The following is a 26,247-nucleotide window of genomic DNA, read 5'->3' as shown; positions in this document are numbered from 1 at the left end:
TCTCTTCTTGTCTCTCGCTCCTTCTCCTTCCCCCCCCCCCCTTGCTTTTGGTCAGCATCTGCCCGATATCTGGCTTTCATTTATCCTAAACAGTAGTTTATGACTGTGCCAGCCTGAATTCACTTCATGTCTTATGATCTTGGAGGCTGCACAGCTCTAAACCTGGCTAACACATTGGATGGAAGATCACATGCAAATTCCAGATACATTGGCACAAGCTGAGGATTCATGACCACAGTGTTTGATCACAGAAGCTAGTAACGTATGTTAGTCAGCCCATCATCACTGCTGTTACCAGACCAGAATAAAAAAAACCTAACTACCCTGCAACCTTCATTTATTTTTAGGGTGACTCAATGCAGCCAACTCTGACTGGTCTTTAGCACTGTAATATGAAAAAAAATTGATTCTAACCTTCTATACAGTTATTCAAATAAGCCCTCTTCTAACAGGCTTTGATTGATCAGGCAGTAGGGCAATCTGGGAGGAAAGAAAGCTCTTGGTGAGCACACCTGTCCCACATGGTCAATGTTCAATGGTAATGTCTTCCCTGTCCGGATTCAGATTTAAGCTACTTTTTTTTTTTCTTTCAGTGTGATTATTTCTGGCTTCCAACTAATGAATAGGCTACCTAGTATTTTCTTCCTGGAGCATATATCTGCCTGGAGAGTGATCTGCCTAATTTGCAGTAGTATTACATGTAGTAGCTGATATTCAGTATTTAGTAAATAATATTATTCTACACACTATATCATCTCAGTTACTGTAGCGAAACCTTTCTCCGTGCCAAACAGAGGCATGATCAGCAAGCTTATTCTGGGGTGGGGTTTCTTTTTGGGGCCAGGATTTATCCAAGACTCACTGTAAATATCACGTAACTCTGGCAGCAGGACTGCCTGTCTGGCTGAGAGCAACGTTGTCAGGAGGTTGGTTCCAAAAGGAAAGAGCTGAGACTGAAGCATTTTGTGGTATGGCCTGGATGGTGAAATGAAGTGCATTCCATGACTGACAGAAAGTAGAAAGGAAAGCCAGCACGTGATACTCTCTTCACTAGACTCTGAGGAATATATTGAATGCCAGAAAGTGTGGCAAACCCATCTAATACAATTCACTGTTACCGTCTTCTCTTTCCTCATAGCCAAATTGACTTGACTGTTCCTAAGCTGGTTAGGTGTTTGCTTGCAGATTCTGAGTCGATATATGGCCTGACATAATATATGTGGTTTTTTTATCTTTTGCTTTTTCCCATGTGCTCTTGTGTGAGGGAAACAGCTTCTGAAGTGCTGATATTTATCTGTCCACATGGATTTGTGAGGAGTGTGTGTGTGAAGACAGGATGGATAGAGAAAGGTTTCACAATTCAGAGGAAATTAGCAGATGTTGGGCTAATACAGAACCTACTGCTGAGAGTAACAGACAGCACAAATTGCTTTCTCTTGTGTGACTGAAAAGTGGATGCAATCTGAGACTCTCTTGCATGACCTCGTTTTCCTTCAGCTCATGCAGGAAATATCAGCTCAGTCAAGGAATATCTAGTATATAAATATGGCTTTAACTGGTGTTGCTGTTAGGAAACAGCTTCTTTGTGTGATAAAAGAGGAAAGGTTAAGCAGAGGTAAAAAAAATTAGCATTTTTGGAGATCTTCTGAGCTAGTTATGCTTTTGGACAAACTTACCCTTATGTCAGGGACTTCTAGGATTCAGAAAAATTTTTGTCAAAATACTACTGTCATGAAATATTTTTGCCGGGATACTCACAGAAAACAAATGCATATAGGATAAAGATCTAGTTGAATTAAATTACTTTACAAATACAAAAATTTATTGCAAGTATTGTGTAGGTTAGATCTTGCTATAATATCTGCTATGAACAATAATGTAATTTCTTTCTTTTTCAGTATTAGTTGAGATGTACTTAGCAAGACTGGAAGTTCTGTTTCAGCAAAGAGCTAAGCCATTTTACCTGCCTTTAAGTACTTGTGTAGCTCCATTGACATAGGTCTTTTAATATAAATATTGGTGATATAAATTTTTGAATGGAAAATGTGCTGTTTATTTTCAAGACATGCTGTTTATTTTCAAGACATAGCTAAAACCTGGAATCACTTTCATGGTTTTATCTTTTTCCTTTTCAAGTGCCTCTAAGTCCACCAGCAAACTTGCAATTTTCCGATGTTGGACACAGTAGTGCTAAGCTAACATGGGATCCTGCTTCCAAAAATGTAAATGGCTATCGCATCATGTATGTTAAAACAGATGGTACAGAAACCAATGAGGTAAATTATTAGCATCTCTCTTCCCTTAACCAGTCTCAAACCTCCCCAAACTTCTGTAATTATTAAGGGTAACTTTTATAAACAAAAGCTACCTTGCAAGCTATAACAAAAGATTTGCTAGAGAATTCTGAAACTTACTGCAAGTAAGAGTTTGCTTAGTATTGGGTATGCATTTGGAGTGGATCATATGTGGGGGGGACAGTACTCTCAACTTCTTACATAGCAAACAGTCACTGCTGGCGCGCATAAACTGAAGGAAACTACTCAAGTGAACAATGGTTTGTAGGTGCAGGTACTTGACTAAATGTATGGTATGGAAATATTTATTCTTGATTCAGTCCAGATAACAAGTCTTTCAATATATCATACGTCATGGACTCAAGCTCATTCAAAAAGACTATCTGAAGGCTTCGCCACATTTTCTTAACATTTATTGCTTTAATTATATATTGAAAATTCACTTCCTAGAAACAGGATTTGGCTTGAACAGAATGATAAGATAATACCAAGGTGTTCAAACTTAGACTGTTGCATTTAATAATTTACTTATGCCTTGTTATTTAGTATTGAGTTATGTCTTGTTACTAAAGGTGCTTTAAAATAGCTTTTAGCAGCATGGATTCTGTGTTAGAGTGAAAAATGAGATGGAATGATATTAATACAGAAATCTGAAAAAATATAGAAAAAGTTTTAAAAAAATAATTGCAGTAAATGGGTCCAATTATTAGAACAGGCCAGACCCCTTATAAAATACATTGTCATGGATAACTTAGCCCTCCAAAAAAGTCTTTAATAGTAGCTATGTGTAATTACGTGTAATTATGTTTTTTCTGGGACATAGCTGGCCTTTCATCCATACAAGATGGAATATTTTATTAAACCTGAAGAAACTGTTCCTGAGTTTAAAGGAGAGCATACCTGTGCAATGTTTTCTGTCTTTTCTTTCTGCTAGGTCCCTTAAAATTTAAATTAGAAATTACTTGACCTCTTCCTGTTGATTACCCTTAATATAGATAATTCATCTGGCTATACTCATCACAATGGTATTTGAACATCTCAGGCTTGTGGTAATATACTTTATAGTGTGAGTGAATTGTTCAGTAGGTTTTTATCTACCTCTTAACTTTTCCTTTATGTCTGTTCAAAGAGCAGGTGGCACCTTTTTGTTTGCTTTGCATCAGTAGCATTTCACCTGCGTGGTGCCGAGCTAACGTGACACTGAATAGTTGGACTGATAAACTTGTCAGTTTATACAGCTTTGAGTTTTATAACGCCGGCAAAGTCATGTTAACTGCAGCCTGGATAGAGACCAGATGAAACTGTCATCTTTTCTTTTGACAAATGTTAAACATGATGGTTTATGCAATGATTATCCGTGATAAGGGACTGGATTCAATAGCCCAAAAATGTTAGCTAGTGAGTTAGGCTTGCTAAGGCTGAATTCTCCTTCTCCCTAGTTTGTCATAAACAAAATTTTCCTTTTCTCTAGTTTGTCTATGTTAATTGATTTTGTCAGCTTTTATGGCCCTGAATTAATACTTATTCATAGTTTCACAGAATTTCTCTACTAATTACATGACATTCTCTTTCTGTATCATTATTACTGAGCAGAATTTCAGACACTGATAATGTAAAGTGTATGATCAATATCTGTTGCAAATTATGCTTTCTCTAGGTGGAAGTTGGTCGTGTTTCAACCCATACTCTAAAAAGTCTGACATCCCTTACAGAGTATACTGTTGCTATTTTCTCCCTGTATGATGAAGGACAATCTGAACCACTTACTGGCAGCTTTACTACAAGTAAGTATTGCCGAACTTTTGAAGGCTTTCCAAGAAGGATTTTTATACTCTCTTACTTTACTGGAAAGTAAGACCAGTAACAGCAAGTGTCTCTGGTTGTGAATTCAGATATATGGAATGCTTTCTGTTATTTTCATTGGAGTTTTCGGCTTCTTTGCTCCCTTATTATGGGGCCAATTGCATCCTTACTCATGGGAGTAATCTCTTGACATCATGAAAACATTTGTGTGGATAAAGTTCATTTCTTAAGTCTTTCCACAATCAGCCATTTTAAAGCATCTTTTATTGCAATTAGGTAGTAAAGCGTTTGTCTCCCCAGCTTTCTGAAGCATCATTCAGTGTGATGGCATTTATCTCTCCAGCTGAAGTGTGATAAGTTTTGAATCATACATTTAACCAGTGAACTATCTAGGCAATAAAGGGTAGAACCTTATGTACATACAGAGAAACTGGAACACCAAAAGGAGAAAATATAAGACATTTAAGGCTTCTGTAGTCCGTTTAGCACAGCTATAGTTTCTGTAACTGTAGTTCTGCATTAAACAAGTGACTGATGACACTTATTAATGCTTTCCAACATGGGACAATGGGAAGAGAAGGGCTTTGAGGGGAGAAAGAGAAACATGAGGTGGAAGAGGAAGGAGAACATACATGTACAGAACAAGAGGTGACACTTACATGCAAACTGCAAATGGAAATGCACACAGTCTCTGGAAAGGGCAGAGATTGGGACTCTGCTTTGAGGTAGAGGAAAAGAAAAGAGCATGGTGCTCAGAGCTCTGAGCAAAGGAGAGGGAGTGAGGGTTGCTTGGAGCTCCTTCAGTGGAGAGAGGTCAAGGACCAGTTAGAGTAGATAAAGAGCATGTATTGTGCATATTCCCCTCCCTCAACTACAAAAACTCTTCCCTAAGTACAAATAAGTGTGGAAAGAATCTGTAGAGCCTTTGGTATCTATCTCTCATGTTATGCTCTGTGTAACAAACGGCAAGTAAAATGGTACGTGCTTGACGTTGCCATCTATGCAAGTCTCAGAGAATAATTTACTCACACTTTTCTTTTGCATAATATTTTGCAGAAAGAGTTCCAGCTCCCCAGCATTTGGAAATTGATGAAGCATCAACAGATAGTTTTAGGGTCAGCTGGAAGCCCACCTCCTCAGATATTGCTTTTTACAGATTGGCATGGATTCCTTTGGATGGGGGGGAATCTGAAGAGGTGAGTTGCCTTGACTTTCTGAGGGTGTGAAATGGAAGAGAGAATTCCATTCTGAGGACACCTATGCTGCAACTTTTGCCAATTAAATATGGCCAATTGACTTACAGAAAAATCTGCCCCACTGCAAAGCTCTCTAAAAATCAAATTAATATTCCAGTTTCTTTTTGAAGAGGAAGTGAGGAAGGAAGAGATCTTTTGTGAATACTCAATCTAATCTGTAATGTGCCAACTGCCATAGAACTAGCATTGCTGTTTTTAGAGGTTCATGTTCTTCACTTTGCTGTGAAGATGATGACGGTAGCTGAGCCAGAGCAGCGATATCCTCACATAAGGCTCCACATTTATCTAATATGCTGGCCACAGTAAAATTGCCTGTGAAGCCTTGATTATGTAATGTTACAAAGGGAAAAGTTTACACATAGTTAATTTATCAAATTGTTCCTTTATTCCTTGTTACAGTTCTTTCTCTTTTCCCCTCTCATGCTGTATTTTTTGCTCTAGGCCCTTGTGCATCTTCTCCATAGTGCCGTTTTCATCAGTCTGAATTTTTAAATTATTTTTCATCCCTTTAGCTTTTCCTGTTTTATTCTCTTTTTCCAAGTAGAAAAAGACAGTTTCTTTCTCTGCCTTTTCCAAATTTTCATCTTTCGTAGTCTGTCTCATTTCCCCTTTCCCTTTCTTTCTTTCTTTACTCATTCTTTTGGCTTCTTTTGTACTCCTCAATCTTTAATGACTCTCTCAAACATCTTGTTCTCTTGGCATCAGCACTGTGAAGAGAGGCCACATCCGCAAACTGTTTATCTGGGTACAGAACTCAGTGGGGAAGATGACATTTCCCACCTGGCCCTGGGTTTCATGCATCATTTTGTCATCCTTTAGGGCAGAAAGCAGTCATTCCAGCTTAGGTTATGTGGCATTTTTTCTGTAAATTGAGCTTAGCCTGATTCTTTCCTCCCTTTCACCTAGCGAGAGCTAGTCACGCAAGAAAGAAAGAAATTACAGGAGTGAGCAGGGAAAAGAAAGAGTTGGCAGATGAGTGAGTGAACACAGGTCATCCCCTAGCATTTTCTCCTGCAGTAGATTTGTTTCTGTTTAAGTTCCAGTGAGTGGCTGTCAGTGAATCCCTTTAAGCCATGTGCATTTTTAAGTGAGATTTATGATATCTGTGTTCTTTGAGTGTGAGAATAAATGATCAAGAAATATTTGAACTGTTAAGGTTCCACTTGTTTGTTGTATTCACTAAGAACTGCTGGAGGCCCTAATATTTTAGTACATTGAAATATTAAAAATACCCGAGCTGCTTTCTTCTTCTCCTTGCATGACCTCTCTAATGGGGTCAGGCCTAGGATAGTACAATACCTCCAGGCTGTTGCCTCTTTAAGCTTCTTTCCCAGCTAAGTGATCAGTCATGCAGAGAAACGACATGCACTCCCTCTGTCTTTCTCCCAAGACCCAACTTGCCAATTAGCTGAGTGGGGTCAGGGGGTGGTAGTGAGAATTACACACCTCTCGGCTTACTTCAGCCACACTGCTGATGGGTGAGGAGCGTTTAGTGGGGTGTTAGCGCTGAAGAACCAGAATATATTTAAGAGTGACCTTTTATTTCTAGGTTAAGTAGAGAATGCATGCTGTTATACTCGTGTGCTTGTTACTATTCTTGCTTCTGTTATTTGTCCTCTCCACTTGAAAGTTCAGCACTTTGTGTTCTTTTTTTGTTGTCTTCTCTGTGGGCTAAATTAGCAGGGTGTGGAGGGTGATGGAAGTTATGCTTCAGAGAGTATGCCAAAGTTATGTGTAAGATAGTAACTATGTATGGATATTTTATAATGATTTGATATACGACTAGAGGCTCTGGGGAACTGGAAAGGAAGGTATTACTTATGCCTACTTTGTATACAGCTAAATTCACTCAAGCTTGTTTCTGAAATTTTCCCAAGAAAATCTGTGCCAGAAAGTGTGCAGTGTGGGGTGCCTAATTCATTATTTGATAGTTGTAGAAGGCATGGCCCCAACTCCTTTCTTTCCGCTTTTGTTTTCTGTATCTAAGTTCAGAAGGTCTGTGATTGTTTTATGGCTTCTTCTTCCCCAGGACCAACTCAGGAAATCTCCTGTGGTAATTAAAAGAATAAAGTGTGATTCACTGTTTCTGCTAACTACTGTAGTAGATTTTATGCAGCATATATCTATTGTTTGATTTCCATTATGTGTCTTTTATTCTGTGTATACAGTGGCCACCTTTAAAAACTTGCCAGTGTTATCCTAGAGAAAGGTTGTTTTATGGTAGTATCTGTGTGCATAACCTAAAAACTATTTCCAAAACCAGTCAGCCCATTTCACCAGAATTACTGCTCAGGCTCCTTGTATTCTGCTTTACAGTCCCTTTAGCTCCAACTCCTGCCCATTTGTTGATCCCTTCCAATAAAATAAAAGAAACACACAAAAATCTGAAGTGAAACCTTCTACTGCTTACAGTTAACATTGCACTTGTGAATGTTCTGCTGCTGTCATAGGTAGAAATAAGGAAAATTACTATTTAAAACATCACACCATATAGCAAACTTCTCATCTGCCCTAATCCCCAAGTCTGCAGCAAATATTCTTTCAAGTTGCATTCAGATGTGTGGAACTGTAACTCGTTTTATAATTCTGGTATAGAAACAGCATTTTGTAAGGCTGTGCAGATGCTGAATACATTTGTCATAACAGTGCTTGAATGGTAGAAATATGAATGAAAGTTAATCTACCCTGTTATGTTGCTTTCATTGATGAATGTTTTGCATTTTAGTGATTTTCAAATGAAATGCATATGGGCAGCTTTAGGAATTAATTAGTTGTGGGTGAAAGTATAAAACTACACATTAGAATAATCAAGCTAGCCACAAAATAATAAATACATTTTAAGTATTCTTAAAAATGTTTTTTGCAGATGTACGCTGTGATACTTTTTATTTCAACATAGCTAATAAATTCTTTGGGCGGATCTGAGTGTACATTTCATTTATTTTAAAAGAGAATCCATTTTCCTTCTTTCATTTCAGTCAATTCATATAAATTAATCAAATGCAGAACTGATTTTCTTTAATCTTGCTGTGTTACTTAGGTAGTCATAAATGGAGACACAGACAATCATGTTATTGAGGATTTGTTGCCCAACACAGAATATGAAGTTTCTTTGCTGGCAGTTTTTGATGATGAAAGTGAAAGTGAAGTTGTTGCTGTTCTTGGAGCTACATGTAAGACAAACTCTTGATTGTAATTTTTAGAGATGTTAAAGTGATTTAAATTTAATGCATATATTTAAAATATAGTCCATCTTTGGGTAGCTATAATATTGAAGAATGTGGTGGTTTAGCACCAGGGCTTTGCTGACTGTATTTTTTGCTTTTCTTATTTTATATTGTGTGGTAGATGGCACTGAATCAAAACGATGGTTTGGCTCCCTATCTGAGCTGTGGTATTAATAACCTTTGGACTGGGTAGATATTCTTCCATCCTACATTTCCATATTTAGTCTTTGAACAGGGTTCCTTATGAGAAGATATATTAGATTTGGGGGGGGTTAAATGTTTTAAAGTAAATAATTTACAAGAATTTCATTTAAGATGTTTGACATTTACAGTGTACCCTTTTCTTTCTTATTTATGTAATTTATACTCATTAGAGGTGAATTCACTCTTGGCTGAAATAGTGGTCCAAAAAGCTTACACAGGCATCCTGTGACATTAACATGGAAGTAACAAAGATAAAACTTGAAAATCACGTACAGTGTATTTTATAGTTTATAATCAAAACAGTGGCCAGCATTTCAGGCAGATTGTGCTATCCATTCTCTTTTTATGCATAGTGACTTAGTTAAGTAAACAACTATATTTTTCATGTGTAAATTCAAAAATCTATTTGATTCTTAGTAATTTAGTTGTAGGCTTAATCTTGAACCCTTCTGTTAAGATAAGAAGCCCTTACCCATCCAAATGATGCCGATAGTGCCCAGTGTTGCTGAGTGTACTTTCTGTTTTTTATGTGGACAGAAGTGAAGCACCCTTAAAAAGCTTTCAATTTAATCTGACAACCTTAACAAATGGTCAAAGTGGAAGTCATTATGCATAGTTCTGCCAGAAATGTGGGAAACTATATGCATTCTTATTTAATTGTACAGTTTATAATTAAGCCTTATCTATAGATCTAAGTGCTAATCCTGAAAATGTATGTGCCTAAAGTAAAGTAAATGAATAGTTCCCTTGTAGTCTCTGAAATGCCTGAAGTGTGTAGGATACTTGTAGGTATGAGCACATAGCTTCATTGTCATAGTTAGAAATACAAGATACTGTGACTTCCATGTCTTGTTGAACTGTTAGTGAGCTGACTATTGTTTTTCAGTTGCAAAGACTACCACAGTACCTACCACGGTGACTACTACCAGTACCACAACTTCTAAGCCCACCACAGCAGGTAAACAGAGCAAATGTCAACAGTTTAAATGGTGAATGCAAAGAGCGAAGGCTCCCCACAAGCGCACCCAAATCTAGGGGCAGAGAGCTGTGATATTATCGAGGAGCTGTTAACCCCAGTTCTGGATGGTCCCTGCGGTCAGGACTCCGCCATGGCAGATCTTGTGGAGATGTAGACCCCAGGCAAGGGACATCACCGGTGAAAGGTGTGCACCTGTCCTCCTGCACCACCCTTCTGCACGTGGCCAGCTTCCTGCACATGCCATGTGTGGATGAGGAGCCAAGTGTAGGGACTCTGAGTGATACCAGTGATATTACATAGGAGTACAGAGACTAATTTGGAAAATTCAGCTCTCTTTCTCTTTCCCTTTATAAATATGAGCTTGGAAACTCTTCAGAATTTTGTTTAGTTTTGAGTGTTCTGTTTGTTTTCCCTGGAATTAGAAAACTGACTTTTAAGGAACAACAGTTCTGGATTATTTCACTTCTGTAGCATTCTAACTGCAGTGGAGTTTTGATTATTCTAAAGCTCCATAAGCCAAGTGATAGAAGCAAAGCAGATGGGGTAATGTATGTTAATGGCAGTATAGGATAACTATTATTTTATTAAATGGTTAAAGTTGTTATGTTATTAAGACCAAGTACGACTGAACTATATGCCCCACCATCGATCTGCAGACCCATTATGACTTCAGTAGAGCTTGCAGCTACTTGGTGATAATTAGCACAATTTTAAACCTAAAAATAGAGTTGAGAAAATATTAATTAAATATTTTTTGCTTTAGTTTTTCGAACAGGAATCAGAAACCTTGTTATAGATGATGAAACAACCTCAAGTCTGAGGGTAGTATGGGACATTTCAGATTACAATGTTCAGCAGTTCAGAGTGACCTATCTCACTGCGAAAGGTGACCGTGCTGAGGAAGTGGTAAGAATGGTCTGTGTGGGTTTTGTGAATGGCTTCATAAGCTTGAAAAGTTTGTTTAATAATTGCTAAGGCATGGTCTCTCCTTATATAACACTCCTGTTGCAATTAGTAAAAGATCCATGTTTGGTATTACTGTGAGATTGGAACTTCAATGTTTTAATCGTATAGCACAGGCACTGCAGGCAACGGCAGTCAAATGTAAGATCAAGGCCCAGTCACACAGATGTTAGAAGAAGTAATTGTTAAAAGACTAGCTGCCTGTCCTCTTTTTCCTGTATTTTTAAAATTTTTCTGAGTTGTTTGGGGGTTTTTTGGTTTTAGGATTTTTTACCCCTAGGTCTTTTTCTATCCTGAGATTGTGTTTTAACAGCTCTTAAATGTTTGTACAGGACAATCTTAAGTAATTTTTTTTTCCTTCAGCAATTTTGCTCCTTCCCTAAAACTCTCATTTTATGCTAAAGCGATGTAATTAAAGTTCAAATGCAGAGTTTTCATACTGCTCGTTAACCTGAACATGTCACAATAAGGACAGGACTTCTTAGTCTAAGTGCCTGAGGGTATTTGTTATTTTTCTAATACCATGTGATGATCAAAATTAAAATTATCTTACACAAAAAAGGTTTCTGGTGATCAAGATTTTGGAAAATATTTGAAAGAATGAAGAGTACTACATGTACTCTTTTGTGTATATAGCAAATAATAATAAAAAAAGAAGCCCTAGCTGTATTATATTAAGATTTCACAATTTTTGAGATAATTTCAGAATTCAGGGAGACCAAGTGCTTTTTTTTTTGCCTTTTTTTTCCTTTTTTTTTTTTTTTTTTTAATATCAGGGAAATCTTAGTATTGCAGCGCTTGGTTTCCACAAAAACTAAGTTATAAAATTTTGAGATAGCTCTATGTAGATACATTTAAGAGATTATATTGTATAGTTCGAGGTTAGTTTCTTAGTAAATAACTCAGAATGCAAAAATATTCCCCATATCATTCTCCTCCTGTGTCTGTCATGTAACTCACTTCTGTTCATAAAACAGTTATAGCAAAAATATGGGATATTCTTTCTGATGTCTAGCAGCTGACATTTTTAGCCCTATATCAGACTATATCAATAAAAAAAAATTAAAAGGAGTTAGTTGAATATCTTTTTTCTAGAAAAATATGAAGCAGTCTTTTTTTATTTTGGTTTTATTCATCTTTTATGAGACCTCATTAAAAAATTACTTTTTAGCCATCTCTTTCAACCATAATCTGAAAATAAACTTTCAATGTAGTGGTTTCCTTTTGGGCTGGAAAACATGCTTTATGAATTTATCTCGACTGTATGATAGTATAGTATATAATACAGTGGCAAACTTGCACAGCATAATGGCACAAATTGTGCTGTTCTTCTGACAATAACCCAAAGTTTCTGAAATTCAGATCCCAGATTTACTGTTTCAGCTCTGGGAAGCTTAATCAAATTCAGTTGGATGATTTAAATGTAGTTCTTTTTTTAGTATTCAATGACTATTATTTTAAAAGGAAATTAAAACTGTAGGAAAGGTATTCAAATTCTGGCTATTGGAAGGATATTAGAGTTGACTCAAAAGCTCATTAAAGAAAATTATAAAATTGTAAGATTAGGTGGGTATCTTGGCTCTAATTCTGCAAATTATTTAATTTTAAGTACACTCTCAAGACTTATTATCTTTGGTCACAATTCAGCAAACAGATTAACCACGTGTTTCATCTTTGAAATTAATCACGTGCATAAATACTTTACTGAATAAGGAATGATGTAAGATTATACTTAAAATTAAGCACATTTTAAACAGAAGGAATGTATTTTATCATGTGGCTTCAAGCACCTGAGAGGTACTACACAGATGTCAATAAAATGACACAGACGTTCAATTTTTAGGGGAATGTTTATACGTTTAAGTACATTTCTTAAGCAGATCCCAAAAGTTTTGTGGAATTTGGGCTTAAATATATGATAGTGTGACAATTCTGTGGTGGATGCTTAAGTTTTTTGACTCTGATTTCAGTGATATAAATTTCAGTTACTCCTCCCTTTCCATAAAAATATTAATAAGCTTTTTAATCCTTGATGCAATTGGCTGAAAATCAGGGACTAGAAAATGTAACAGAACGCTTTTCACCACAGAAGGGTCAAGCCCTAAATTGCATGTATGTTCTTGGGTGTGCTGTACATATGGGAAGGATCACTTTTTTTTTCCTTCCTTAAGGCCAAGAATGTTTCTCATTGCTGAAAACTATATTGTTCTGTAGAAGATCTCTGATGTGCACATGTGGAAAAGAGAGAGTTCTCAATGCTTGCATTCCCTTTCCTAAAAAACCAAAAAAGTTGATTGTTCTTTTTTCGGAAACTTATTTTGTGTGTTTTGAGTATATATATGGAAGAGTTTAGCATGGCAATCTTTCATGCACATTTATTTAGATGGTTTTGTCCAGTTTTGATCAATGAATGAAGTACCTTTTTGACAAGTCTCAACACCTGGGTGTACTAGATTAATTTCCTTCTGTGTATCACTTGCCAAAATTGGAAGTAGTTTGAATGTATCCTGGAGCGTTAAAACTGGTGTGAGCTTTCTTGTCTGAGTGTATGTTTCAGAAAATTTTGCTCTGCCATCATCACATGCATCAGTCTTCTCTGAAACAACAAAACACTTTTAGAGTCAGTTTCTGCTTTTTCCCCTTGAGTTGAAAGGGCTTATAGGTCTCTCAACTTCTTGCCAAATATGTGCAGTTGCTGGCTCAGGTGATAGATTCACACAATGGACATGGGGCAGGGAGGGTTCAAAATATGAGGTTGGACCTTAGGACTGTTGCTTCCAACAACGTCACTTCAGAGCACAGGTTTAGTGCAGGAAACATGGGATTGGTTTCTCTTTTTTATCATAGAATCATAGAATCATTAAGGTTGGAAAAGACCTCTAAGATCATTGAGTCCAACCATCAACCGAACACCACCATGCCCGCTAAATCATGTCCCTAAGTGCCTCATTTACGCGTCTTTTAAACACTTCCAGGGATGGTGACTCAACCACTTACCTGGGCAGCCTGTTCCAAGGCCTGACCACTCTTTCAGTAAAGAAATTTTTCCTAATGTCCAATCTAAACCTACCTTGGCGCAACTTGAGGCCATTTCCTCTCGTCCTATCACTTGTTACTTGGGAGAAGAGACCAACACCCACCTCGCTACAACCTCCTTTCAGGTAGTTGTAGAGCGCGATGAGGTCTCCCCTCAGCCTCCTCTTCTCCAGGCTAAACAAGCCCAGTTCCCTCAGCCGCTCCTCATAAGACTTGTGCTCCAGGCCCTTCACCAGCTTCGTTGCCCTTCTCTGGACATGCTTCAGCGCCAGCCAGTTTTTTACCCAGCGAAGAGTGCACCTGTCTAAGCCGTGAGCCGCCAGCTTCTCTAGGAGAATGCTGTGGGAGACAATGTCAAAGGCTTTACTGAAGTCCAGGTAGACCACATCCACAGCCCTTCCCTCATCCACTAGGCGGGTCACCTGGTCATAGAAGGAGATCAGGTTGGTCAAGCAGGACCTGCCTTCCATGAACCCGTGCTGGCTGGGCCTGATCCCCTGGTTGTCCCGGACGTGGCTCGTGAGCACCCTCAAAACCAACCGCTCCATGATCTTCCCCGGCACCGAGGTCAGGCTGACCGGCCTGTAGTTCCCTGGATCCTCCTTCTGGCCCTTCTTGTAGATGGGCGTCACATTGGCAAGCCTCCAGTCGTCCGGGACCTCCCCAGTTAACCAGGACTGCTGGTAAATGATGGAGAGCGGCTCGGCAAGCTCCTCCGCCAGTTCCCTCAGTACCCTCGGGTGGATCCCATCCGGTCCCATAGACTTGTGAGCGTCCAGGTGGCGTAGCAGGTCATTAACTTCTTCCTCTTGGATTATGGGGGATTTATCCTGCTCGCCGTCCCTGTCTTCCAGCTCAGGGGGCTGAGTACCCTGAGGATAACCACTCTGACTACTAAAGACTGAGGCAAAGAAGGCGTTAAGTACCTCAGCCTTATCCTTGTCCTTGGTGGCAACGTTCCCCCCAGCATCCAACAGAGGATGGAGATTCTCCTTGGCTCTCCTTTTGTCATTAATATACTTGTAAAAGCATTTTTTGTTGTCTCTCACGACAGTGGCCAGGTTGCGTTGTAGCTGGGCTTTTGCCATTCCGATTTCCTCTCTGCACGACCTAACGAGATCCCTGTACTCTTCTTGAGTTGCCTGCCCCTTCTTCCAAAGGTGATAAACTCTCCTTTTTTCCCCTGAGTCCCAGCCAGAGCTCCCCATTCAGCCAGGCTGGTCGCCTTCCCCACCCGTTCTTCTTGCGGCACATGGGGACAGCCCGCTCCTGCGCCTTTAAGACTTCCTTCTTGAAGAACGTCCAGCCTTCCTGGACCCCTTTGCCCTTCAGGACTGTCTCCCAAGGGACCCTCTTGACCAGTGTCCTGAGCAGGCCAAAGTCCGCCCGCCGGAAGTCCATGGTAGCGGTTTTGCTGGCCCCCCTCTTTACTTCACCAAGTATCGAGAATTCTACCATTTCATGGTCGCTAAGCCCAAGCCGGCCTCCGACCACCACATCTCCCACCAGCCCTTCTCTGTTTGTGAACAGCAGGTCAAGTGAGGCACCTCCCCTGGTGGGCTCGCTTACCAGCTGCGTCAGGAAGTTATCCTCCACACACTCCAGGAACCTCCTCGACTGTTTCCTCTCTGCCGTGTGGTATTTCCAGCAGACATCCGGAAAGTTGAAGTCCCCCACATGTCCACTCCATGTGCTATGTAGCTCCCATTCAGGCTTTGGAGGCTCTCTGAGATCAAAATTTTACTGACAAGTGAAAAGATTGCAAGGCTTTACTTGGGCGTCTCTACTACCAGTATTGTGATACTAGTTTTTGAGGCTCTGGCTAAAATACAGTAATGTATTGAAGAGTTTCAGAAATATCTGTTTATGGGGAGACTTTGTACTGTATTAAAAGAAGCAGTGCTTAATTCGGGGGGTTGAAACATTTGCTCTAGCACACCCAAAACTGCCTGGAGGGATTTCTACAGCTTCTCTACTTCTGCTGGGTTGCCTGGTTGGACAGTTTGGGATCCTCCAGTATTTGTGGGATGTACTCCTACTTCCTCTCCTAAATAGCTGCCTTTATTTCCTTGTGCCCAGACTAGATGCAGATGGGACAAACATGTTTTATTCCTGCTTGCTCAGTTCATGCTTTCCAATCTCCTGACTTCATTTCCCTTCCTCCCAGGGAAGGAGGATTTTCTGTCCCCAAAGAACATCAACTTTTATTAATGGGCATAGCTTTGGACAATCATATTCATGTCAAGAATAAATACAAGAGAATTTATTTTGTCTGTACAGTAAAATTGTTTAAGTACTAACCATCTATATAGTACCAGTGGTTTATGGAGGTGTAGTGGCTCATAGGTTTAATATAAAACTGTGTTATCCCATATGCACATTCTCCTTTTTATTTTACTTGGGTAATAATGAGTAGATCTGTTAAAAGGGTGGAAAATGTAATTATTTTATTTTGCCATAGAGCATCAGAAATATTTAAAAATGCAAGCTATACAGCAATACTAGTAGAACGTGGTGTCAGAGATCATGTAAGATATAAAAAGGTTTTGGCCCTAGTCATTAAGCTTGATTGTTTCTGTTATTCTGACCATCCAGGTAATGGTGCCTCGGAGACAAAACACTCTTCTGCTTCAGCCTCTGCTGTCTGATACAGAATACAAAGTTACCATCACTCCCATCTATTCTGATGGGGAAGGAGTCAGTGTCTCAGCTCCTGGCAAAACTCGTAAGTACAAACTTTCTGCTTGTCTTTGGCCAGGATATGCATGAAGAAAGTCTTGCTCTTGTGGCCTTTTTTCCTTGGCTGTAGTAATATATTTTAGTATAAATGTGGGCTTATTTTGCATGACTTATATGACTAAAGAGCTTTGCATTAATCTCAGTTCATTGATTTATAAACAACGGGTTGCTTCTAATTGGCAGATTGTAGTTTATATTCAAATACTGTGAGTTTGCAGAAACTTGTTGCGTAATAAAGCTGGTAAGTCCTTGATAGATAGCCCACGAAGGACAAGCCAGCTAATGCAGAAAATAAAGTAAACAATGCCTGCTGGGATAGTATCAAACCAACCATTGTACTGTTAGATTTTCTTTTGTATGAGATCATTACTTCCTAAAGGTCATTAGAAATGCTGCTGAACTTTTTATAAAAGTGATTGCATTATCTCTAGAGTTCTGACCAAGTACCAAAAGATTACTCAGCTGTAGCTTAAGTTCCCTCTCTACTGTATATTGGTAAAAAAATCATCTCATTGTGCACTGCTAGTCATGATAGTATAATTTTATTGAATTATTCTCCTAATTTACATAATTTCTGCCCAAATTGAAGTGCTATTTGGCAGACACTTAAATCACTTGTAAATCATTCCTTTGATTCCATTTGAAGGCGTGTTCACAAGAGCCTGATTTATACATTAAAAACTTTAGTGCACTTGGATTGAAAGAAACTATATAAATAAAAGATAATTATCTCTGAACTGTCTTATGTTTTTAAAAAAATGTAGGGACAAAGTTGTGAATTAATTTGAAAATTCATTGTTTGTTGAACAAAGTTTGTAATTGATCCTTGGTATAACTTTGTTAAATATATCAACATTAATCCACTGGCGTAATGCCAAGAAGAATTTGATTAAAGACTCCCATTCTGGCATTTTTAACTATAAATCTGAGAGTACTTGCTATCTCACTATTTTCATGTGCATAACTTGAGTTTTATGCATGTGCTTGTATGAGAGAAGCTTGTAAAAGCTCAGTTTGGTTTCCTTTTAGTACCCTTGTCTGCTCCGAGAAATTTACGTGTCTCAGATGAATGGTACAACAGATTACGTATCAGTTGGGATGCCCCACCATCACCAACAATGGGTTACAGAATTGTCTACAAACCTATCAACAGTGAGTTTTTAAACTGATTTTTTTTTTGTCATTTGTTTTTGACTGTACAATGTCTTGACATAATCTTTTGCTGAATTTTGTACTTAAATCTTACAGTTGCAGCTACAGCCTTGAAAGTGCTATTATTTAGGTGTCTCAGGTTTTGAAATGAAAGTTTCGTAGTGACAGAATGGTACAGTTGGAAGGGATCTCTGGAGATCATCTGGTCCAACTCCCTGATCCAAACAGGGCCAGCTTGGAACAGGTTTCACTGGACCTTGTCCAGTTGTGTTTGTAATATCTCCAAGGATGGAGATTTCAAAACCTCTCTAAGGATCTGTTGCAGTTTTTTACTACCCTCACTGTGAAACTGTTTTTCCTAATATCTAATCAAAGTTTTCCATGTTGCAAATTTTGTCTATTTTCTCTTACTCATCTTCCTGTTTGCTTCAGTTGAGATTCTGTCTCTACCACCTCCCATTAGGTAGGTGTAGGCAGCAGTAAGATTCCCTCTTAGACTTTCCATCTTAAGGCTGATCAAACCCAGCTCTTTCAGTCTGTCCTTTTGTGTCATTTTACCATGACTCTATTTATTTCAGAGACTACCTTTGCTCTTTTCCTGTACCTCTCTTCTGAGTTCTCCTGTCCTTCAATTTCCTTCCCCTTACAATGCAAACAAAGCTTTAGTTTCCCTGACTTTTGCTCCCACTCTACACCTCCCCCAAAAACTTGCCATTTTATTTGTTGCCCATTTTGTCTGTGCTGCATCCCTTGCCCACCTGCACATTGCAGCTAGACAAGGCACCCATTCTCCTTCAAATTTCTTTAGAAAAACACTGTCCTCTGTTGAGAGCGAAACACAAATGTGTGACCGTTAAGGGACTAAAATACTCTCCAAAGACAATACTGTTGCCTGGTTTCTGAAATATATCCAGAACAGCTAAGAGAGGTGATAAAGGAGCTGTTTGCAGTTCTGAATTGGGAAAGTTTTATTCTTTTCTATTTTCATTACCATTTTTGCACAGTGTTAAATGATGTTGTTGTATAAGAACCCCTTAGGGACTGTGTTGCTGGCTGGCATCAGCTGCTCCCCGCCCCCCCCCCCCCCCCCCCCCCCCCCCCGTTGCTCCTGGCACACCATCAAACTGAGGAGATCTTTGGCTGCCTATTTAGGGCAGTAGTAAGTCACTGAAGCAGAACAAAAGAGTCTTAACAGATGCCAGCGTCTAGTCCTGCCCTAATGAATCCCACTGCTGAATTTCCCAAGTGTTTTGTGGCTTCTATCCATGCAAGGACTGAGCAGAGTGTCTTTGGTTTTGTGTATGGTTAAAAAAAAAAAAAAAAAAAGGCAAAAAAAAAGAAGCAGTAACTTTAGGAGCACATGTAATTTTGGTTATGTCTTAAGATTTCTTTTAACTATCTGCTAATTCAATGGATAAGCAAATGATTTTCTAATCTATTTCATTTTTTGCAGTCCCTGGTCCTGCGTTGGAGACCTTTGTAGGGGATGATATTAATACCATTCTCATTCTAAATCTCTTCAGTGGAACGGAGTACAGTGTTAAAGTATTTGCTTCATACTCAACGGGCTTCAGTGATGCCCTAACAGGCGTAGCCAAAACCTGTAAGAATGATTTCACGCTGTTCAGATCTCTATAGGATGTTTTTCGCTATAACTATGGCTTTGTGCAGCTCCCTGAATATATTTTCACATGGAAGACTTTCTCAGTTGTGTGCAAATTGTTTTCCTGAAATGAAAGTCTCTTTTTTTATCATACAATATCAGGCTTTAAAATAATCTGCTGGATGTTAGCAAGACAGGGGTCATAAAGCAGATGTTATTATTTATCAGCCAAACCTATTTGCATAGTAGTAGATGTAAATCTCCTTAATGAAAAGTCTATTTAGTCTCTTTTTTCCCTAGCTCCAAATATATATAATCTGATTTAGTCTTTATATATCTAAGTTTCAATTTTAAATTAGATTTTGACAGAAGTGTTGCTGTTACAATGATATTTTTGTACTTATTTGTAGTAACTGAATTTTTAGCAGTGTTCATTATTTAGTCTTAACTAAATTGACTTAAGTTCCAAACTTTCGGTCTAAAGGTTCACTTTTTTTTTTCAGTTTCCTGTTTTGGATTTTCTTGACATCATTTTTTAAAGTAACTTTTGAAACTATTTGTTAGAAATGAATTTACACAAGTGTTTCGCTATAATTCTGTTGTCATTTTTTCTTGTATGTCTTACTAGAGGAATAAATCTAATTTTTTGGTATTTAATTTTCAGTGTACCTGGGTGTGACAAATTTGGATTCCTATCAAGTCCGCATGACTAGCCTCTGTGCTCAGTGGCAGCTTCACAGACATGCTACTGCATACAGGATAGTTATCGAATCACTTGTGGGTAAGTTACTAAATCATTGGGTATGGACCTACAGCCTAACCCAGCAAATTGAATTGCATAAGTTAAGAAATTGTATGCAGTCGGACCTGTAGACTGGCTCCTGAAATACTGGATATGGTGGACAGAAGAGAGTTGTGTACACATTGAAGGTTTCAGGAGTAGAAGTAGCATTCCTGTCCTTTTATATCAAACAGATGTTGATTACTTATCCTTTTTATGGGAGAGAGTTTTATCTATCAGTAGAAGATAGGTGATTACCTGAGCTTTTCACGGGTGTGAGGGACAGAAGATGGATAAAGGATGAACTGAATACATCTAAGATTATAAATAAACCATCAGTGATAGCTCTGTAGAATTAGGATGGACATGGGAGGAAGGCAGAAGGGTAGGGAAGGCTCTGATTGAATCCAGACCATGCTCACAGAGTCAGAACAGTGTCCAGTTTTGTCTGTTCTCATTCTGTTGATCGTTAATTATAGCTTGTAGTAATGTTATTCATGTGGATAAACATGAGATATTTTTATGTGGCAACACATGGTGTCTTGATGCTTTTAGCACTGACTGTTTAGAAGGTGAATTACAGCCTCTTCCGTCTCACTGATTCTCGGATGTAGCCAGAAGAGGTTATGGAGAAGTCACTATTTGTGCAGACTAACTCTCTTATCCCCAGTAGACATCAGTGATCTTTTGAATGGTGACAAATTAGAAGCTTGGATAACTTGAGAGAAGTGTAGTTAATAACATTTAATGGGATCTATCAAAGGTATCATGAAAAATAATACTAATTTGGTTGCAAAAAAAATAGTGACCTTTCTGTAGAATGGCAAATGGGTGGTGATACGGTTTATTTGAAGGCCTGGAATACAGTCAAGCTGTTCAGAAAGCAGAGATCTTGGCTGGCACAAGACAGCACAGATTTCGTTCTCATCTGGGAGCTAGCTAACATTCTGCTTTCATCATATAGAACTGCCAGAATTGTTTTAACTGAGCCAAAAGAGCCTAAATGAAAGCAGAACGAGCTAAAGTGTGAACAATTCCTTCTTATTAACATTTATCATGAGGAGTTTTGATTGTCAGATTGGTTGTGTGTCACATTCAGGCAGTGATCAGTTATTTTTATACTAATGTAACACTTCCTGATAAGCATCAGCTGTTTTTTCCTTGGCAGTGAATGACTGGCATTTTTTGTATGTACTCTGTAAAATGTGAGATCAGTTGCTTGCATTTCACTTCTTTCTGCTACAGATTATGAATAGTGCTGAAGGTTTTCTTATTATTATTAAAATATGCCTTATGCTATTTCCAATACCCAGGCTTTTTCCATTGTCAAAATGTTTTCCAATTCAGAGTTTAGCAGAATTAATCTCAGAACACTGTAAATACTCTTCCTTAACCTACTTGTTAGGTGGTTACTAGTGGAAGCTGGAATACAATATCTAGTTCGGTCTTTCTCGCAATTACTAAGCACATTACAGACTCTGAGAACCAGAGGCATAGACAAAGGATGCTGTAGGATTATATAATGCAACAATTCCTCATTAGACTCTGATAATTCAGGACCAGATCCAAAGCCCATTGATGACAGTGGTTTTTATTAACTTCAGTGCATAGGGTGAAATTAATCTTTTTTCCTGCAGATGTCTGACACATCCCCTCAGCTCCTACTTAAGGATGAAATGTTAGAGACACCTCTGCGAAGAGATGAATTTCCAGAAATAAGGCAACATGTAGTTTATTAATTAATGTCAACCACTTGCCCTTCATTTCCTGTCATGTCACCGTCTTATTTCAGACTTGAATTACATTATTCAATACACCAGTAAAGAAAAGTAGGTTTTAATGGTTTCTTTTATAATTCCAGATGGGAAAAAGCAAGAGGTAAATCTTGGTGGAGGGACACCTAGACATTGTTTCTTTGAGCTGATGCCTGGAACTGAATATAAAATCAGTGTTCATACACAGCTTCAGGAGATAGAGGGCCCTGCTGTAAGCATCATGGAGACAACATGTGAGTAAAATAGATCAGAGTTCAGCCAGCAGCAATAATGCTCGATTGCTTCTTGTGTTTTGCCCTTCGCCCACAGATGTGCTATTTGTACGCAGTTTCCTTTAGCTGAGTTTTTAATTTTTCAACTACGCTGTGACTCCTCCACAGAGGTTTCTTATGGGATTCTTATACCACTGCTGTGTATTCCTTGTGAAGTCACATTCACCCACTGTATTGGACTTCTTAATGAAAATGAAACAGGGAGGATGGTTTAGCTTTCTTCATAAAAAGTCCCACTAGGGGATACTCTGAAAATCTGTGACTTTGTAAAAAAATTTAAAAAAAAAAAAAGGAAAAAATATCCAGAAAAATGAAGCAAAGAGAGAAACAGAGAAAGTTTTGTATCCTGCAGCTCTTGTTATTTAATAAAATTTCACCAGTGTCTGAGCAATTTACAGTTAAATGGGACTTTGATACCCAATATACTTATGTATTTTAAAACGAACAAACAAACCAACCTTTTTATTATTATTCTCAAGAACACAAGACAGGCAAAAAAACCCCTCACAGCTGTTTCTGAAGGCAAGATCCTGCTCTCATGAGTTCAAAACACTGCAAAACAATATACAGGATGAACAGAGTGAATATTTTAACATTATCTATCTTCCTTTGAGCTCATTTTCAATCTCAGTGATACCCTTCTTCTCATACTATATTACTGTACACCACAATGCTGTTACCCTTCTCTCAGGGTAAATAATGTTTATAATTTTCCTCTTCAATGAACCCTCCTACACTTACAGTTTCACATAGGAAAAACTTGCTTAGGTGCATGACTCCACTTCTCAGTTACCCAGGGCCCCTTCTCAGAGCCATGTGGAACAAGCCAAATTTCTCCTGCTTTTTGGAGGAATGTATTTTGTGTGCTTTGCAGTTCAGGGAGTTAGGAGACATCAGGAAGAATATACCTTGGCCTACATGTCCATTTGAGAAAGATGGTTTGTGATGCAGACAAATTATTGTATCGCCTCTGAAGAAGACACTCTTCAGGGTGACCTGCAGTGCTCTGGTGCTTAGAGAGCAGCCTTTCAAGTCACCTTACTGCAGCTGTTACCCTTTCTAAGTGGAAGCTTCTGGTCTGTCTGTGGCCGTGGAGGTCCTGGGCATTAGTTTCTTGTAGGTGTTTCAGAGTCTTGGCCCCTTCTCTTGTGGAAGCCAATGGGAAAACCCACATCTGTTGCAGTGGGACCCAACTTCTACGTGGACATGAGGCTCGTAATGTATGCTGTTTGCACTAATCTTTCCCAAAGATAGGTGCCTTTTCTGAAGTTGTTGTATCTAACTCTATCCGTTGTCTATGAACATAACTTACATATTATAGCAAATCACAAGTATAGTCTTACTTGAAGGAATGATGCTCTGTCACCTGTGGCTTCTCACACTAATTGCATTGAAAAAAATTGGAAAAATGCCCTTGAACGAAAGCGGAAGTTTTCCTCAGGTACAGTTGTGGAAGTCAACACATGTGCATGTTATCTCTGAGCATTCAGCTAAGACTGTATTGAAAGGCACTAAATAGAGTTCCTGCATTCAGCAAAGCTGTCAAGTGATCATGTATTCAGCTAGGTTTCTGGGAGGCTGTCATTCCAAAGCTTATTTTCAGGAGAAGGATGAGACAGAGTAACCAGTCTTCAGAAACTCTGTTTAGTAACCTTAGTAGAAGTTGCTGCAGGCAACAAAGCCACAGTCCTGTAGAGTTGTGGTCAGAACTGATTTCTAGCTGGAAACATAACATTCAGTCTTCCACTGAATTCAGGAAAATCTTGATCAGGACAGGCTGTGATCTGCTCTGAGTGCAGGCACTGGCTTGTTTTTGCACTGTCTCTGTATTTTGGATTGCAGGACTAATATCACCTTCCTTCCAGGATGGGTAGAGACCTACTTTCTATGACTAAGGACTGGTTGTTGTCAGAAAGGAGAAGGACACTGACCTTTTACAAAATGAATTGTGAATACTAGGTCAAGAATGGGGCTGCCACATGGTTTACTACACTGGGGAAACCCAAAAAGGGGCAGTTGCAGTGTTAGTTCAGTTGTATCATTGTATCATTCACACTGAAGTGCAGCCATTAATTGCTCTGTACTATCCTTTTTGAAGTGGTCAGTAGAGAAGGACATTACATGCACATGGTCACCTACATTTCTCTCCAATTGCATAACTAGTTGATTAGAGATAATGAATTTTAAATGTGGAGACGAGTAGAAAATGCTCTGTTTGATATAGATAAAATATATTGGGCTTTTAAGCATTTTTTTTAGTATTCCTCCCTTTTATTTCCAGTGCCATTTCCAACTCAACCGCCAACAACACCTTCAACACCACCTCCACCACCTACAATCCCTCCTGCAAAAGAGGGTAAGTGCTGCATGTGTGGGTTTATAATAATTTTAAGGTGTTGATGCAATGTTTTCCTGCTTCTAACACTCTTTTAGACCTGTGGGGATCAGATTTCAAAATACATTTGCTACAATAACACTGTTAAGGCAGCTGGCTTAAATTTAATGAACCAAAAATCTGACATGGTTATTGTATTGTTGAAATTTGCAGAAAGAAGGGTTAATATGTGTGAGATTTTCTTTTTCCAGAACTCCTAATCCATACATGTTTTGCAAGTGAAACATATATCCTAGGGTAATTAAACTTCTAAAACTTCTATTTTTATATTAGATATTTTTAATATTTTTAATACTATGTATTTTTAAAAATATATCTACTTGAGGCAATGAGAGGAGTGTTGGCCGTATTCAGTCTCTTCTCTCTTTAAATGTAGACTTCCTTCTATTATCATTTGAACATGTAGTGTTTTGTACAGAGTCTCATAAATATTACTGTGAGGGGAGCATTATTGTTGGAGACTGATGGTCAAATCCATTAGCTTGAAGTCAGTGGACCAAACTGATGTACAGTAATAGAGAATTTAATCCATAAGTACAGAAAAAAAATACCTTGTGTGTGTTAGAATCGCATAGCAGCAGATGGTTTTTTTTCTAATCCAAGGAGTAATCAGCAGAAAACTAGAAATACAGATGTATATCTTCCTGTCCCATTCTCTGAATTTAGATGAAAATTTTTCTTCAAGATGAAATATGTTGAAAAAATAACTTTGCTTTCAGACTGTTTGTTTTCTGACCCCAAGCAATAGACTTGATTCTTTAAAGCATTGAGGGTTCCCAGTTCCCATGAAAGAGTGAGCAACTCGTGTGGGCAGGTGTAGAGCTCTGCAGGCTATTTTACATAGGAACATGCTGGAAGACGATGAGATGGGGAAACCTGCGTTGCACCTATATAGTGCAGATAAGGGAGTGAGCATTACGCACTACAGAGCTTGGGGTAACTTTTGGAACGGACTAGTTTCCCCTGGGAACCTCCACAGTCGAGATTCTCTCATCTCGCTTACTGTGTCGTGCTAGGAGTCTGGGATTGTGTAAGTTCATGTGTGACTTTACTTAACAACCTAAATAAAAATAAAAACGGTTAGCCAGATTTTAAACAACTGTTATGGCCTTGAAGTGTGTTCTGTGATAGGATCTGTCAGTGCAGACCATTCACCCCTTGCAGAGCTCAGCTGGTTCTACACCTGCACTGAAGTCAATGCCAGCAGGTCTGTTTGCTAAAGCATTATTAACTAACATTAAACAAGAGCTTTTCATGACAGTTACATTTTCTTAAGTGATTTATGAGATTTCATGAGGAGTTGAGGCATTGCTCTAATTCCAAAGTACTTGCTTTTCTTTCTCAGTGTGCAAAGCAGCCAAAGCTGATCTAGCATTCCTGGTGGATGGCTCATGGAGTATTGGAGATGACAATTTCAATAAAATAATTAGCTTTCTCTATAGCACTGTTGGAGCTTTGGATAAGATTGGTCCTGATGGAACGCAGGTAATCAACATGTAGAGAGAGAGAGGGCACATGCACTTGACAGGGTATTTTAGACTAGCACCACAAGTGAAATGAATCAAAAAGTAATTGACATCATTTCACAGTTCTTTTGAAAATTTAAACTGCTTTAGGACAGCATCTTTTTTCAATATCTTTTTATACACACCATATGGTGACATTCATGATTCGAATTTTGCTAGCATGAAGGCTAAATATCATTTCAGTGTCCTCTAAATCATTCTAATGTGATTTAAGTTGTGTTAATGTTTTTGGTATTGGTGCT

General features: G+C 38.5%; 1 protein-coding gene across 1 annotated transcript in view; it reads left to right on the top strand.

Moving 5' to 3' along the window:
* COL14A1 (collagen type XIV alpha 1 chain) overlaps nucleotides 1-26,247 on the top strand; it is a 135,141-nt gene that overhangs the window by 56,200 nt on the left and 52,694 nt on the right. Inside the window, exons 13-25 of the mRNA XM_075141236.1 lie at nucleotides 2,137-2,276; nucleotides 3,952-4,078; nucleotides 5,154-5,293; nucleotides 8,394-8,526; nucleotides 9,671-9,742; nucleotides 10,527-10,669; nucleotides 16,358-16,487; nucleotides 17,531-17,653; nucleotides 19,107-19,256; nucleotides 19,921-20,037; nucleotides 21,899-22,045; nucleotides 24,366-24,440; nucleotides 25,825-25,964. Of these exons, the coding sequence (XP_074997337.1) occupies nucleotides 2,137-2,276; nucleotides 3,952-4,078; nucleotides 5,154-5,293; nucleotides 8,394-8,526; nucleotides 9,671-9,742; nucleotides 10,527-10,669; nucleotides 16,358-16,487; nucleotides 17,531-17,653; nucleotides 19,107-19,256; nucleotides 19,921-20,037; nucleotides 21,899-22,045; nucleotides 24,366-24,440; nucleotides 25,825-25,964 (1,637 nt within the window). The remainder of the gene's footprint in view (nucleotides 1-2,136; nucleotides 2,277-3,951; nucleotides 4,079-5,153; nucleotides 5,294-8,393; nucleotides 8,527-9,670; nucleotides 9,743-10,526; nucleotides 10,670-16,357; nucleotides 16,488-17,530; nucleotides 17,654-19,106; nucleotides 19,257-19,920; nucleotides 20,038-21,898; nucleotides 22,046-24,365; nucleotides 24,441-25,824; nucleotides 25,965-26,247) is intronic.

This window comes from Calonectris borealis, chromosome 2 (genome assembly GCF_964195595.1).
Source record: "Calonectris borealis chromosome 2, bCalBor7.hap1.2, whole genome shotgun sequence".
In the NCBI taxonomy this organism is placed as follows: domain Eukaryota; kingdom Metazoa; phylum Chordata; class Aves; order Procellariiformes; family Procellariidae; genus Calonectris; species Calonectris borealis.
Note: the sequence above shows the minus strand (reverse complement) of the source record. Positions and strands in the feature narration are given on the sequence as shown.